Genomic DNA, 16,208 nt, shown 5'->3' with positions numbered 1-16,208 from the left:
CACCCCATAGATCCCCCCATCCCCATACCCCCCCCTTTACACCCCACAGCTCCCCACACCCACACCCCATAACCTCCCCCCTTTCCCCCCCCCCCAGGTCATCGCGGTTGTGGGGCAGCAGAACGTGGAGGGCAAGAGGATCCCGTTCGGCTTCAAGCACCGCACCCTGCCCCACTTCATCAAGGACGACTACGGCCCCGAGAGCAGGGGCTTCGTGGAGAACTCCTGTCTTAGGGGGGTTAAAGGGGGTTTGGGGTGATGGAGTCTGCCCCACATGTGTCTTAGGGGGGTTAAAGGGGGTTTGGGGGTGATGGAGTCTGCCCCACATGTGTCTTAGGGGGGTTAAAGGGGGTTTGGGGTGATGGAGTCTGCCCCACATGTGTCTTGGGGGGGTTAAATGGGGTTTGGGGGTGATGGAGTCTGCCCCACATGTGTCTTGGGGGGGTTAAAGGGGGTTTGGGGGTGATGGAGTCTGCCCCACATGTGTCTTAGGGGGGTTAAAGGGGGTTTGGGGGTGATGGAGTCTGCCCCACATGTGTCTTGGGGGGGTTAAAGGGGGTTTGGGGTGATGGAGTCTGCCCCACATGTGTCTTAGGGGGGTTAAAGGGGGTTTGGGGTGATGGAGTCTGCCCCACATGTGTCTTGGGGGGGTTAAAGGGGGGTTTGGGGTCCATCAAGCCCCCCCAGCCCCCTCCTGCCCCCCCCATCACCGCTCTGCCCCCCAACTCCCCCTAATCCCACTCTGCCCCCCAAGTCCCCCCTTTCTCCACCCCCCAACTCCCCCCAGCCCCACTCCATCCCCCCCATCCCCACTCTGCCCCCCAAGTCCCCCCTCTCCCTCCACCCCCCATCCCCACTCCGCCCCCCAACCCCCCCATTACCTCTCCACCCCCCAAGTCCCCCCTCTCTCCCCCCCCCGAGTCCCCCCAATCCCACTCTGCCCCCCAAGTCCCCCAATCCCTCTCTGCCCCCCAACCCCCCCATCCCCACTCCACCCCCCAAGTCCCCCCTCTCCCTCCACCCCCCAACCCCACTCCACCCCCCAAGTCCCCCATCTCCACTCTGCCCCCCAAGTCCCCCCTCTCCCTCCAGCCCCCATTACTTCTCCGCCCCCCAAGTCCCCCCTCTCCCTCCACCCCCCATCCCCCCCCCCCCCAACCCCCCATCCCACTCCGCCCCCCAAGTCCCCCTCTCCCTCCACCCCCATCCCACTCCGCCCCCCAAGTCCCCCTCTCCCTCCGCCCCCATCCCCACTCCGCCCCCCAAGTCCCCCCTCTCCCTCCACCCCCCATCCCACTCCGCCCCCCAAGTCCCCCCTCTCCCTCCGCCCCCATCCCCTCTCCGCCCCCCAAGTCCCCCCTCTCCCTCCACCCCCATCCCACTCCGCCCCCCAAGTCCCCCCTCTCCCTCCGCCCCCATCCCCACTCCACCCCCCAAGTCCCCCTTCTCCCTCCACCCCCCATCCCCACTCTGCCCCCCAAGTCCCCCTTCTCCCTCCACCTCCCATCCCCACTCCGCCCCCCAACCCCCCCCATCCCACTCCGCCCCCCAAGTCCCCCCTCTCCCTCGCCCCCCATCCCCACTCCACCCCCCAACCCCCCCATCCCCACTCTGCCCCCCAAGTCCCCCCTCTCCCTCTGCCCCCCATCCCCACTCCGCCCCCCAACCCCCCCATTACCTCTCCGCCCCCCAAGTCCCCCCTCTCTCCACCCCCCAACTCCCCCCATCCCCACTCCGCCCCCCAAGTCCCCCCTCTCCCTCCGCCCCCCAAGTCCCCCCCATGACCCCTCCCTCCCTCCGCCCCCCAGGTTACATCCAGCGCCGGCTGATCAAGTCCATGGAGTCGGTGATGGTGAAGTACGACGCCACGGTGCGGAACTCCATCAACCAGGTGGTGCAGCTGCGCTATGGGGAGGACGGGCTGGGGGGCGAGAGCGTGGAGTTCCAGAACCTCGCCACGCTCAAGGCCTCCAACAAGGCCTTCGAGAAGAAGTAAGGGGGCAGAACGGGGGGGGGGGTGAACTTGGGGGGCAGCTGGGGTTGGGTGGGGGGAGGGAGAAGTTGGGGGGCAGCTGGGGTTGGTTATGGGGAAGAGAAGTTGGGGGGCAGCTGGGGTTGGTTATGGGGGACAGAACTTAGGGGGCAGCTGGGGTTGGTTATGGGGGACAGAGCTTGGGGGGCAGCTGGGGTTGGTTATGGGGAAGAGAACTTAGGGGGCAGCTGGGGTTGGTTATGGGGAAGAGAAGTTGGGGGGCAGCTGGGGTTGGTTGTGGGGAAGAGAACTTGGGGGGCAGCTGCAGTTGGGTGGGGGGAGGGAGAAGTTGGGGGGCAGCTGGGGTTGGTTATGGGGAAGAGAAGTTGGGGGGCAGCTGGGGTTGGTTATGGGGGACAGAACTTGGGGGGCAGCTGGGGTTGGTTGTGGGGAAGAGAACTTGGGGGCAGCTGCAGTTGGGTGGGGGGAGGGAGAAGTTGGGGGGCAGCTGGGGTTGGTTATGGGGAAGAGAACTTAGGGGGCAGCTGGGGTTGGTTATGGGGAAGAGAACTTAGGGGGCAGCTGGGGTTGGTTGTGGGGAAGAGAAGTTGGGGGGCAGCTGGGGTTGGTTGTGGGGGACAGAACTTGGGGGGCAGCTGCAGTTGGGGGGGTGAACTTGGGGGGCAGCTGGGGTTGGTTGTGGGGAAGAGAACTTAGGGGGCAGCTGGGGTTGGTTGTGGGGGACAGAACTTGGGGGGCAGCTGGGGTTGGTTGTGGGGGACAGAACTTGGGGGGCAGCTGGGGTTGGTTATGGGGGACAGAGCTTGGGGGGCAGCTGGGGTTGGTTATGGGGGACAGAACTTGGGGGGCAGCTGGGGTTGGTTGTGGGGGACAGAACTTGGGGGGCAGCTGGGGTTGGTTATGGGGGACAGAACTTGGGGGGCAGCTGGGGTTGGTTATGGGGGACAGAACTTAGGGGGCAGTAGGGGTTGGTTATAGGGAAGAGAACTTAGGGGGCAGCTGCAGTTGGTTATGGGGAAGAGAACTTAGGGGGCAGCTGGGGTTGGTTGTGGGGACAGAACTTAGGGGGCAGTAGGGGTTGGTTATAGGGAAGAGAACTTAGGGGGCAGCTGCAGTTGGTTATGGGGAAGAGAACTTAGGGGGCAGCTGGGGTTGGTTGTGGGGGACAGAACTTGGGGGGCAGCTGGGGTTGGTTATGGGGAAGAGAACTTAGGGGGCAGCTGGGGTTGGTTATGGGGAAGAGAAGTTGGGGGGCAGCTGGGGTTGGTTATGGGGGACAGAGCTTGGGGGCAGCTGGGGTTGGTTGTGGGGGACAGAACTTGGGGGCAGTAGGGGTTGGTTATGGGGAAGAGAAGTTGGGGGGCAGCTGGGGTTGGTTGTGGGGAAGAGAACTTAGGGGGCAGCAGGGGAAGAGAAGTTGGGGGGCAGCTGGGGTTGGTTATGGGGAAGAGAACTTGGGGGGCAGCTGGGGTTGGTTGTGGGGAAGAGAACTTAGGGGGCAGCTGGGGTTGGTTGTGGGGAAGAGAACTTGGGGGGCAGCTGGGGTTGGTTATGGGGAAGAGAACTTGGGGGGCAGCTGGGGTTGGTTGTGGGGAAGAGAACTTAGGGGGCAGCTGGGGTTGGTTATGGGGAAGAGAACTTGGGGGGCAGCTGGGGTTGGTTATGGGGAAGAGAACTTGGGGGGCAGCTGGGGTTGGTTATGGGGAAGAGAACTTGGGGGGCAGCTGGGGTTGGTTATGGGGAAGAGAAGTTGGGGGGCAGCTGGGGTTGGTTGTGGGGGACAGAACTTGGGGGGCAGCTGGGGTTGGTTGTGGGGGACAGAACGTGGGGGGCAGCTGGGGTTGGTAATGGGTGACAGAGCTTGGGGGGCAGCTGGGGTTTGTTGTGGGGGACAGAACTTGGGGGGCAGCTGGGGTTGGTTATGGGGGACAGAGCTTGGGGGGCAGCTGGGGTTGGTTATGGGGAAGAGAAGTTGGGGGGCAGCTGGGGTTGGTTATGGGGGACAGAACTAGGGGGGCAGCTGGGGTTGGTTGTGGGGGACAGAACTTAGGGGGCAGCTGGGGTTGGTTATGGGGGACAGAGCTTGGGGGGCAGCTGCAGTTGGTTATGGGGGACAGAGCTTGGGGGGCAGCTGGGGTTGGTTGTGGGGAAGAGAACTTAGGGGGCAGCTGGGGTTGGTTATGGGGAAGAGAACTTGGGGGGCAGCTGGGGTTGGTTATGGGGAAGAGAACTTAGGGGGCAGCTGGGGTTGGTTATGGGGAAGAGAACTTGGGGGGCAGCTGGGGTTGGTTGTGGGGAAGAGAACTTGGGGGGCAGCTGGGGTTGGTTATGGGGGACAGAGCTTGGGGGGCAGCTGGGGTTGGTTATGGGGAAGAGAACTTGGGGGGCAGCTGGGGTTGGTTGTGGGGGACAGAGCTTGGGGGGCAGCTGGGGTTGGTTATGGGGAAGAGAACTTGGGGGCAGCTGGGGTTGGTTATGGGGAAGAGAAGTTGGGGGGCAGCTGGGGTTGGTTATGGGGGACAGAGCTTGGGGGGCAGCTGGGGTTGGTTATGGGGGACAGAGCTTGGGGGGCAGCTGGGGTTGGTTATGGGGAAGAGAACTTGGGGGGCAGCTGGGGTTGGTTATGGGGGACAGAACGTGGGGGGCAGCTGGGGTTGGGTAGGGTCGACAAAGATAGTCGGGCATCACGTCTTGGGTATGGGGAAGAGAACTTAGGGGGCAGCTGGGGTTGGGTGGGGGGAGAGAACTTGGGGGGCAGCTGGGGTTGGTTATGGGGAAGAGAACTGAGGGGGCAGCTGGGGTTGGGGGGAGGGAGAAGTTGGGGGGCAGCTGGGGTTGGTTGTGGGGAAGAGAACTTAGGGGGCAGCTGGGGTTGGTTATGGGGAAGAGAACTTAGGGGGCAGCTGCGGTTGGTTGTGAGGAAGAGAACTTGGGGGGCAGCTGCGGTTGGGGGGAAGAGAACTTAGGGGGCAGTAGGGGTTGGTTGTGGGGGACAGAACTTGGGGGGCAGCTGGGTTTGGTTATGGGGAGGCGGACACAGAGCTTGGTTGTGGGGCTGGGAAGGGGGTAAGGCTTATGGGGAGATGGGCTATGGGGAGGAGGTGGGGTTGAGCTGCTTCTGAGCGTGGTGGAGCTCAACTTGGTGCCCCCCAAGTTCTTGTGTCCCCCTTGGTGCCCCCCATCTTCCCTCCTGCCCCACATTGACCCCTTTCCTGCCCCACATTGACCCCTTTCCTGCCCCACACATCCAGGTTCAGGTTTGACTGCAGCAACGAGCGGGCGATGCGGTGGATGCTGACCCCTTTCCTGCCCCACATTGACCCCTTTCCTGCCCCACATTGACCCCTTTCCTGCCCCACACTGAACCCTTTCCTGCCCCACATTGACCCCTTTCCTGCCCCACACATCCAGGTTCAGGTTTGACTGCAGCAACGAGCGGGCGCTGCAACGGATGCTGACCCCTTTCCTGCCCCACATTGACCCCTTTCTCTCCCCCCATGTTCCCTGCCCCACATTGACCCCTTTCCTGCCCCACACATCCAGGTTCAGGTTTGACTGCAGCAACGAGCGGGCGATGCGGTGGATGCTGACCCCTTTCCTGCCCCACATTGACCTCTTTCCTGCCCCACATTGACCCCTTTCCTGCCCCACACTGAGCCCTTTCCTGCCCCACATTGACCTCTTTCCTGCCCCACATTGACCCCTTTCTCTCCCCCCATGTTCCCTGCCCCACATTGACCCCTTTCCTGCCCCACACATCCAGGTTCAGGTTTGACTGCAGCAACGAGCGGGCGATGTGGTGGATGCTGACCCCTTTCTCTCCTGCCCCACACTGACCCCTTTCTCTCCTGCCCCACACTGAGCCCTTTCCCTCCTGCCCCACACTGACCCCTTTCCTGCCCCACACTGAGCCCTTTCCCTCCTGCCCCACACTGACCCCTTTCCTGCCCCACACTGAGCCCTTTCCTGCCCCACACTGACCCCTTTCTCTCCTGCCCCACACTGACCCCTTTCCCGCCCCACACTGACCCCTTTCCTGCCCCATAGATTCCGCTTTGACTGCAGCAACGAGCGGGCGCTGCGGCGGACGCTGCAGGAGGAGCTGGGACACTGACCCCTTTCCTGCCCCACACTGACCCCTTTCCTGCCCCACACTGACCCCTTTCCTGCCCCACACTGACCCCTTTCCTGCCCCACAGATTCCGCTTTGACTGCAGCAACGAGCGGGCGCTGCGGCGGACGCTGCAGGAGGAGCTGGTCAAGGAGCTCCTGTCCAACGCTCACGTCCAGAACGAGCTGGAGCGGGAATTCGAGAGGATGCGGGAGGACCGCGAGGTGCTCAGGGTCATCTTCCCCACAGGGGACAGCAAGGTGGGGGAGGGGAACCATGGGGGGGGAGGGGCAATGGGGGATCCTCATCTTCCCAACCGGGGACAGCAAGGTGGGGGAGGGGAACCATAGGGGGGGGGGGGGGCAATGGGGGGATACAACATCTTCCCAACAGGGGACAGCAAGGTGGGGGAGGGGAGGGGTCCATGGGGGGGGATGGGCAAGGGGGGGATCCTCATCTTCCCTACCGGGGACAGCAAGGTGGGGGAGGGGAGGGGATCCAGGGGGGGAGGGGAACCATGGGGTGGGGGATGGGCGATGATGGGGGATGGGGGATCCTCATCTTCCCAACAGGGGACAGCAAGGTGGGGGAGGGGAGGGGATCCAGGGGGGGGGGGGGGGATGGGGGATGGGGGATCCTCATCTTCCCTACCGGGGACAGCAAGGTGGGGGAGGGGAGGGGATCCAGGGGGGGGGGGATGGGGGATGGGGGATCCTCATCTTCCCAACCGGGGACAGCAAGGTGGGGGAGGGGAGGGGAACCATGGGGGGGGGAGGGGATCCATCGGGTGGGGGATGGGATCCATGGGGGCCAATGGGATCCATGGGGTGGGGGATGGGCAATGGGGGATCCTCATCTTCCCACCAGGGACAGCAAGGTGGGGGAGGGGGTCCATGGGGTGGGGGATGGGCAATGGGGGGGATGGGATCCATGGGGTGGGGGATGGGCAATGGGGGGGGATGGGGGATCCTCATCTTCCCCACCGGGGACAGCAAGGTGGGGGAGGGGATCCATGGGGTGGGGGAGGGGATCCATGGGGTGGGGGATGGGGGATCCTCATCTTCCCAACAGGGGACAGCAAGGTGGGGGAGGGGGGGGCATCCATGGGGTGGGGGATGGGCAATGGGGGGGGGATGGGGGATCCTCATCTTCCCAACGGGGGACAGCAAGGTGGGGGAGGGCAGAAGGGGGGGACACAGGGAATGGGGGGATCCGTGGGGGAGGGGCAGGGGGATCCATGGGGGAGGGGAACCCCTTTTTTTGACCTCCTAAACCCTGAGGTCCTGAACCCCATTTTTGAGGTCCTATCCCCCATTTTGTGGATTCTGAACCCCATTTTGTGGGTCCTGAACCCCATTTTTGAGGTCCTGAACCCCATTTTTGAGGTCCTATCCCCCATTTTTGAGGTCCTATCCCCTATTTTGTGGGTCCTGAACCCCAGTTTGGAGGTCCTGAACCCCATTTTTGAGGTGCTGAGCCCCATTTTTGAGCTCCTATGCCTTACTTTGTGCGTCCTGAACCCCATTTTTGGCTCTTACACCCCATTTTTGAGGTCCTATCCCCTATTTTGGGGGTCCTGAACCCCATTTTTGAGGTCCTGAGCCCCATTTTTGAGGTCCTGAACCCCATTTTTGGGGCCCTGAGCCCCATTTTTGAGGTGCTGAACCCCATTTTTGGGGTGCTGAGCCCCATTTTTGAGGTCCTGAGCCCCATTTTTGAGGTCCTGAACCCCATTTTTGGGGTGCTGAGCCCCATTTTTGAGGCCCTATCCCCTATTTTGGGGGTGCTGAGCCCCATTTTTGAGGTCCTGAGCCCCATTTTTGAGGTCCTGAACCCCATTTTGGGGTCTCCCCCCCCAGGTCGTGCTCCCCTGTAACCTGCTCCGCATGATCTGGAACGCGCAGAAGATTTTCCACATCAACTCCCGGCTGCCCTCGGACCTGCACCCCATCAAAGTGGTGGAGGGTGAGTTGGGGGGTGCTGGGGGGCACCCCCATTGAGAGGTTGAAGGGGTAAATCTATAGTAACCCCATAGCTAACCTGTGCTAACCCCATAGTAAACCTATAGTAACCCCATAGCTAACCTGTGCTAACCCCATAGTAAACCTATAGTAACCCCATAGCTAACCTGTGCTAACCCCATAGTAAACCTATAGTAACCCCATAGCTAACCTGTGCTAACCCCATAGTAAACCTATAGTAACCCCATAGCTAACCTGTGCTAACCCCATAGTAAACCTATAGTAACCCCATAGCTAACCTGTGCTAACCCCATAGTAAACCTATAGTAACCCCATAGTAAACCTTTGCTAACCCCATAGTAAATCTCTTCTAACCCCATAGTAAACCTATAGTAACCCCATAGCTAACCTGTGCTAACCCCATAGTAAACCTATAGTAACCCCATAGCAAACCTGTGCTAACCCCATAGTAAATCTATAGTAACCCCATAGCAAACCTGTGCTAACCCCATAGTAAATCTATAGTAACCCCATAGCTAACCTGTGCTAATCCCATAGTAAACCTATAGTAACCCCATAGCAAACCTGTGCTAACCCCATAGTAAATCTATAGTAACCCCATAGTAAACCTATAGTAACCCCATAGCAAACCTGTGCTAACCCCATAGTAAACCTATAGTAACCCCATAGCTAACCTGTGCTAACCCCATAGTAAACCTGTAGTAACCCCATAGCAAACCTGTGCTAACCCCATAGTAACCCCATAGCTAACCTGTGCTAACCCCATAGTAAACCTATAGTAACCCCATAGCTAACCTGTGCTAACCCCATAGTAAACCTATAGTAACCCCATAGCAAACCTGTGCTAACCTCATAGTAAATCTATAGTAACCCCATAGCTAACCTGTGCTAACCCCATAGCTAACCTGTGCTAACCCCATAGCAAACCTGTGCTAACCCCATAGTAAACCTATAGTAACCCCATAGTAAACCTGTGCTAACCCCATAGTAAACCTATAGTAACCCCATAGTAATCCTATAGTAACCCCATAGTAAACATATGCTAACCTCATAGTAAACCTGTAGTAACCGCATAGTAAACCTATAGTAACTCTGTAGTAACTGCATAGTAATCCTATAGTAATAGCGTAGTATGCCCATAGCAACCCTATAGTAACCCCATAGTAAACCTATAGTAACCCCGTAGTAAACCTATAGTAAATCTATGCTAACCTCATAGTAAACCTGTAGTAACTGCATAGAAATCCTATGCTAACCTCATAGTAAACCTATAGTAACCCCATAGTAACACCATAGACATCCTATGCTAACCCCATAGGAAACCTATAGTAACCCTGTAGTAAGCCTATAGTAACTGCATAGTAACCCCATAGTAAGTGCATATTAATCCTATAGTAACCCCATAGTAAACCTATAGTAACTCTAGTAACTGCATAGTAACCCCATAGTAAGTGCATAGTATGCCCATAGTAACCCCATAGTAACTCTGTAGTAACTGCATAGTAACCCCATAGTAAGTGCATAGTATGCCCACAGTAACCCCATAACAATCCCATAGTAATAGTATAGTAACCCTATAGTAACCCCATAGTAAACCTATAGTAACCCCATAGTAAGTGCATAGTGTGCCCATAGTAACCCCATAACAACCCCATAGTAAGTGCATAGTATGCCTATAGTAACCCCATTGCATAGTAACCCCATAGTAAGTGCATAGTATTCCCATAGTAACCCCATAACAACCCCATAGTAATAGCATAGTAACCCTATAGTAACCCCATAGTAAACCTGTAGTAACTTTGTAGTAACTGCAGAGTAACCCAATAGTAAGTGCATAGTATGCCCATAGTAACCCTATAGTAACTATACTATAGTAACTATATAGTAACTATAGTAACGGGTAACTAACCCGTTAGTAATAGCATAGTAACCCTATAGTAACCCCATAGTAATAGCATAGTAACCCTATACTAACCCCATAGTAATAGCATAGTAACCCTATACTAACCCCATAGTAACCCCATAGTAAACCTGTAGTAACTGCATAGTATGCCCATAGTAACCCCATAGTAATAGCATCGTAACCCTATAGTAACCCCATAGTAAACCTATAGTAAGTCTGTAGTAACTGCATAGTAAGTGCATAGTATGCCCATAGTAACCCCATAACAATCCCATAGTAATAGTATAGTAACCCCATAGTAACCCTGTAGTAACTGCATAGTAACCCCATAGTAAGTGCATAGTATGCCCACAGTAACCCTATAGTAACCCCATAGTAAGGCCGTAGTAACCCCATAGTAAGGCCGTAGTAACCCCATAGTAACCCCGTAGTAAGGCCATAGTAACCCCATAGTAACCCCGTAGTAGGGCCGTAGTAACCCCATAGTAACCCCGTAGTAAGGCCGTAGTAACCCCATAGTAACCCCGTAGTAGGGCCGTAGTAACCCCATAGTAACCCCGTAGTAGGGCCGTAGTAACCCCATAGTAACCCCGTAGTAGGGCCGTAGTAACCCCATAGTAACCCCGTAGTAGGGCCGTAGTAACCCCGTAGTAAGGCCGTAGTAACCCCATAGTAACCCCGTAGTAGGGCCGTAGTAACCCCATAGTAACCCCGTAGTAAGGCCGTAGTAACCCCATAGTAACCCCGTAGTAGGGCCGTAGTAACCCCATAGTAACCCCGTAGTAAGGCCGTAGTAACCCCATAGTAACCCCGTAGTAGGGCCGTAGTAACCCCGTAGTAGGGCCGTAGTAACCCCATAGTAACCCCGTAGTAGGGCCGTAGTAAGGCGCCCGTGTCCGGCAGGGGTGCGGGAGCTGAGCCGGCGCCTGGTGATCGTGAACGGCGAGGACCCGCTGAGCCGGCAGGCGCAGCACAACGCCACGCTGCTCTTCAACATCCACCTGCGCTCCACGCTCTGCGCCCGCCGCATGGCCGACGAGTTCCGCCTCAGCGGGGAGGCCTTCGACTGGCTCCTGGGGGAGATCGAGTCCAAGTTCAACCAGGCCATCGTGAGTGGGGGGGTTGGGGGGTACATATGGGGTCTAGAAGTAAGATATAGCTGTCTAAAGCATAGGTATGGGGGGCTAAAGGGTAGATATGGGGGTCTCAGGGGTACATATGGGGTCTAGAAGTACATATAGCTGTCTAAAGCATAGATATGGGGGGCTAAAGGGTAGATATAGGGGTCTAAGGGGTAGCATATGGGGGTCTCAGGGGTACATATGGGGTCTAGAAGTAAGATATAGCTGTCTAAAGCATAGATATGGGGGCTAGAGCTGAGATATTGAAGTGTAGAGGGTAGATATGGGGGTCTAAGGGGTGCATTTGGGGTCTAGAAGTAAGATACAGGTGTCTGAAGGGTAGATATGGGGGGCTAAGGGTGAGATATTGAAGTCAGAGGGTAGATGGGGGGCTAGTCTAGATAAGATACAGGTGTCTGAAGGGTAGATATGGGGGGCTAAAGGGTAGATATGGGGGTCTCAGGGGTCCAGATGGGGGGCTAAGGGGTATGTATGGGGGTCTAAGGGGTACATAGGGGGTCTAGAAGTAAGATACAGGTGTCTGAAGGGTAGATATGGGGGGCTAAAGGGTAGATATGGGGGTCTCAGGGGTACATATGGGGGGCTGAGGGGTATGTATGGGGTCTAGAAGTAAGATATAGCTGTCTAAAGCATAGATATGGGGGTCTAGAGCTGAGATATTGAAGTCTAGAGGGTAGATCTGGGGTCTAAGGGTAGATGGGGTCTAGGGATACAGGTGTCTGAAGGGTAGATATGGGGGGCTAAGGGGTATGTATGGGGGGCTAAGGGGTACATATGGGGTCTAGAAGTAAGATATAGCTGTCTAAAGCATAGATATGGGGGGCTAGAGCTGAGATATTGAAGTGTAGAGGGTAGATATGGGGGTCTAAGGGGTGCATTTGGGGTCTAGAAGTAAGATACAGGTGTCTGAAGGGTAGATATGGGGGGCTAAAGGGTAGATATGGGGGTCTCAGGGGTACATATGGGGGGCTGAGGGGTATGTATGGGGGTCTAAGGGGTACATAGGGGGTCTAGAAGTAAGATACAGGTGTCTGAAGGGTAGATATGGGGGGCTAAAGGGTAGATATGGGGGTCTCAGGGGTACATATGGGGGGCTAAGGGGTATGTATGGGGGTCTAAGGGGTACATAGGGGGTCTAGAAGTAAGATACAGGTGTCTGAAGGGTAGATATGGAGGGCTAAAGGGTAGATATGGGGGTCTCAGGGGTACATATGGGGGGCTAAGGGGTACATATGGGGTCTAGAAGTAAGATATAGCTGTCTAAAGCATAGATATGGGGGTCTAGAGCTGAGATATTGAAGTCTAGAGGGTAGATACGGGGGTCTAAGGGGTACGTATGGGGTCTAGAAGTAAGATACAGGTGTCTGAAGGGTAGATATGGGGGGCTAAGGGGTATGTATGGGGGGCTAAGGGGTACATATGGGGTCTAGAAGTAAGATACCGCTGTCTAGAGGGTAGATATGGGGCTCTGAAGGGTAGCTATGGGGGTCTAAGGGGTACATATAGGGGGCTGAGGGGTACATATAGGGGGCTGAGGGGTAGATAGGGGGAGCTGAGGGGTAGATATGGGGGGATAAGGGGTACGTATGAGGGGCTAAGGGGTGCGTACGGGGGGGGTGAGGGGTAGCTATGGGGGGCTGAGGGGTAGCTATGGGGGGCTGAGGGGTAGATATGGGGGGCTAAGGGGTACGTATGGGGGGATAAGGGGTACGTATGGGGGGGTAAGGGGTACGTATGGGGGGCTGTGGGGTAGATACGGGGGTCTAAGGGGTATGTATGGGGGGATAAGGGGTACGTACGGGGGGGTAAGGGGTACGTATGGGGGGCTGAGGGGTAGCTATGGGGGGCTGAGGGGTACGTATGGGGGGCTGTGGGGTAGATAAGGGGGTCTAAGTGGTATGTATGGGGGGATAAGGGGTACGTACGGGGGGGTAAGGGGTACGTATGGGGGGCTGAGGGGTAGCTATGGGGGGCTGAGGGGTATGTATGGGGGGATAAGGGGTATGCATGGGGGGATAATGGGTATGTTTGGGGGCTAAGGGGTACGTATGGGAGGCTGTGGGGTAGGTATGGGGGGCTAAGGGGTACGTATGGGGGGATAAGGGGTACATATGGGGGGCTGAGGGGTAGCTATGGGGGGCTGAGGGGTAGATATGGGGGTCTAAGGGGTACGTATGGAGTCTAGAAGTAAGATACAGGAGTCTAGAGGGTAGATATGGGGTCTAAAGGGTAGATATGGGGGTCTAGAGAGTCGCTATGGGGTCTAAGGAGTAGGCTCCGCGTGTCGCCGGCATGGCCGAGCTGCCGTGCGGTGTTTGGAGGACCCCCATTGACCCCCTCCCTCCCACCCCCCCCCGTGTTGTGTTGGGTGTCGTGTGTGTGTCCCCCCCCCCCCCAGGCTCACCCAGGGGAGATGGTGGGTGCCCTGGCGGCGCAGTCCTTGGGCGAGCCGGCCACCCAGATGACCCTCAACACCTTCCACTACGCCGGCGTCTCGGCCAAGAACGTCACCCTCGGCGTGCCGCGCCTCAAGGAGCTCATCAACATCTCCAAGAAGCCCAAGACCCCCTCGCTCACCGTGTTCCTGCTGGGGCAGAGCGCCCGCGACGCCGAGAGAGCCAAGGTTTGGCTTGGGTTGGGTTGAGTTGGATTGGCTTGGGTTGGGTTGGGTTCGGTTGGGTTGGGTTGGATTGGGTTGGGTTGGATTGGGTTGGGTTGGGTTGGATTGGGTTGAGCTGGATTGGGTTGGGTTAGGTTGGGTTGGATTGGGTTGGGTTGGGTTGGATTGGGTTGAGCTGGATTGGGTTGGGTTAGGTTGCGTTGGGTTGGCTTGGGTTCGGTTGGGTTGGGTTGGGTTGGATTGGGTTGGCTTGGGTTGGGTTGTCTTGGGTTGGATTGGGTTGGGTTGGATTGGGTTGGCTTGGCTTGGGTTGGGTTGGGTTCGGTTGGGTTGGGTTGGGTTGGATTGCGTTGGGTTGGATTGGGTTGGGTTTGGTTGGGTTGGATTGGGTTGGGTTGGGTTGGGTTGGATTGGGTTGGGATGGATTGGGTTGGGTTAGATTGGGTTGGGTTAGATTGGGTTGGGTTGGGATGGGTTGGATTGGGTTGGGTTGGATTGGGTTGGGTTGGATTGGATTGGGTTGGGTTGGATTGGATTGGGTTGGGTTGGATTGGATTGGGATGGGTTGGGTTGGATTGGGTTGGGATGGGTTGGATTGGATGGGTTGGGTTGGATTGGGTTGGCTTGGGTTGGGTTGAATTGGGTTGGGCTGGATTGGGTTGGGTTGGATTGGGTTGGGTTGGATTGGGTTGGGTTGGATTGGGTTGGGTTGGATTGGGTTGGATTGGGTTGGATTGGGTTGGGTTGGATTGGGTTGGGTTGGATTGGGTTGGGATGGGTTGGGTTGGATTGGGTTGGGTTGAGTTGGGTTGGATTGGGTTGAGTTGGATTGGGTTGGGTTGGATTGGATTGGGTTGGGTTGGGTTGGATTGGGTTGGGTTGGATTGGGTTGGATTGGGGGGCAGCCCCGCTGTGGGGTGGGGGGGCTACTCTTAGGCTGTGGGGTGGTTGTGTCGGTGTCCTGGGGTCAACTGTGTTGTGTTCTGTGGTGACCATCGCTGTGGTGTCCATCCCCATGGTGTCCATCCCCATGGCGTCCATCCCCGTGGCGCCTCTTGTGTCCTCCATGGCATCCCCATGGCGTCCATCCCCATGGCATCCACCCCCATGGCACCTCTTGAGTCCCCCATGGTGTCCATCCCCATGGCATCCATCCCCATGGCACCTCTTGAGTCCCCCATGGTGTCCATCCCCATGGCGTCCATCCCCATGGCGTCCATCCCCATGGCGTCCATCCCCATGGCGTCCATCCCCATGGCACCTCTTGTGTCCTCCATGACATCCCCATGGCGTCCATCCCCATTGGCGTCCATCCCCATGGCGTCCATCCCCATGGCGTCCATCCCCATGGCATCCATCCCCATGGCGTCCATCCCCATGGCGTCCATCCCCATGGTGTCCATCCCCATGGCATCCATTCCCATGGCATCCCCATGGCGTCCATCCCCATGGCATCCATCCCCATGGCGTCCATCCCCATGGCACCTCTTGTGTTCTCCATGACATCCCCATGGCGTCCATCCCCATGGCGTCTATCCCCATGGCGTCCATCCCCATGGCGTCCATCCCCATGGCGTCCATCCCTATGGCGTCCACCCCCATGGTCCTGTGTCACCTCTCACATCATCCCCATCATTCCCATGTCATCCCCATCCCCTCCACCCCACATCCCCTCCACCCCACCTAACCCCCCCCCCCCCCCACTTTTCCCCCCCCCCCAGGACATCCTGTGCCGCCTGGAGCACACCACCCTCCGCAAGGTGACCGCCAACACCGCCATCTACTACGACCCCAACCCTCAGAGCACCGTGGTGGCCGAGGACCAGGAGTGGGTCAACGTCTACTACGAGATGCCCGACTTCGACGTGAGCCGCATCTCGCCCTGGCTCCTGCGCGTCGAGCTCGACCGCAAGCACATGACGGACAGGAAGCTCACCATGGAGCAGATCGCCGAGAAGATCAACGCGGGTGGGCCTGGGGGGAGAGCGGGGGGACACGCGGGGGGTCTAAGGGCGGGGGGGGGGGTAAAGGGGGTTTGGGGGGGGTAAAGGGGGTTTGAAGGCATCTAAAGGGGGTTTGAGGGCATCTAAAGGGGTTTGAAGGCATCTAAAGGGGGTTTGAGGCATCTAAAAGGGGTTTGAGGGCATCTAAAAGGGGTTTGGGGCATCTAAAGGGGGTTTGAGGGCATCTAAAGGGGGTTTGAGGGCATCTAAAGGGGGTTTGAGTGCATCTAAAAGGGGTTTGAGGGCATCTAAAAGGGGTTTGAGGGCATCTAAAGGGGGTTTGAAGGGGTTTGAAGGCATCTAAAAGGGGTTTGAAGGCATCTAAAGGGGGTTTGAAGGCATCTAAATGGGGTTTGAAGGCATCTAAAGGGGGTTTGAAGGCATCTAAGGGGGGTTTGGGGAGGGTAAAAGGGGGTTTGAAGGCATCTAAGGGGGTTTGAGGGCATCTAAGGGG

General features: G+C 57.6%; 1 protein-coding gene across 1 annotated transcript; it reads left to right on the top strand.

The window, feature by feature from the left end:
- Window positions 1–97: 97 nt before the first annotated feature.
- On the top strand, window positions 98–15,719 carry LOC130604237 (DNA-directed RNA polymerase II subunit RPB1-like; the record flags this gene model as incomplete). Its single annotated transcript, XM_057418634.1, has 7 exons — window positions 98–227; window positions 1,809–1,992; window positions 6,193–6,364; window positions 7,964–8,069; window positions 10,893–11,098; window positions 13,530–13,754; window positions 15,473–15,719. Coding segments are annotated over 7 exons (1,270 nt in total), but the record flags the coding sequence as incomplete, so codon positions are not given.
- Between the last annotated feature and the right edge of the window lie 489 nt (window positions 15,720–16,208).

Source organism: Pezoporus wallicus, unplaced genomic scaffold, assembly GCF_028554395.1.
Source record: "Pezoporus wallicus isolate ANWC-B61680 ecotype Strahan unplaced genomic scaffold, APGP_CSIRO_Pwel_v1 contig_13134, whole genome shotgun sequence".
NCBI lineage: Eukaryota > Metazoa > Chordata > Aves > Psittaciformes > Psittacidae > Pezoporus > Pezoporus wallicus.
Note: the sequence above shows the minus strand (reverse complement) of the source record. Positions and strands in the feature narration are given on the sequence as shown.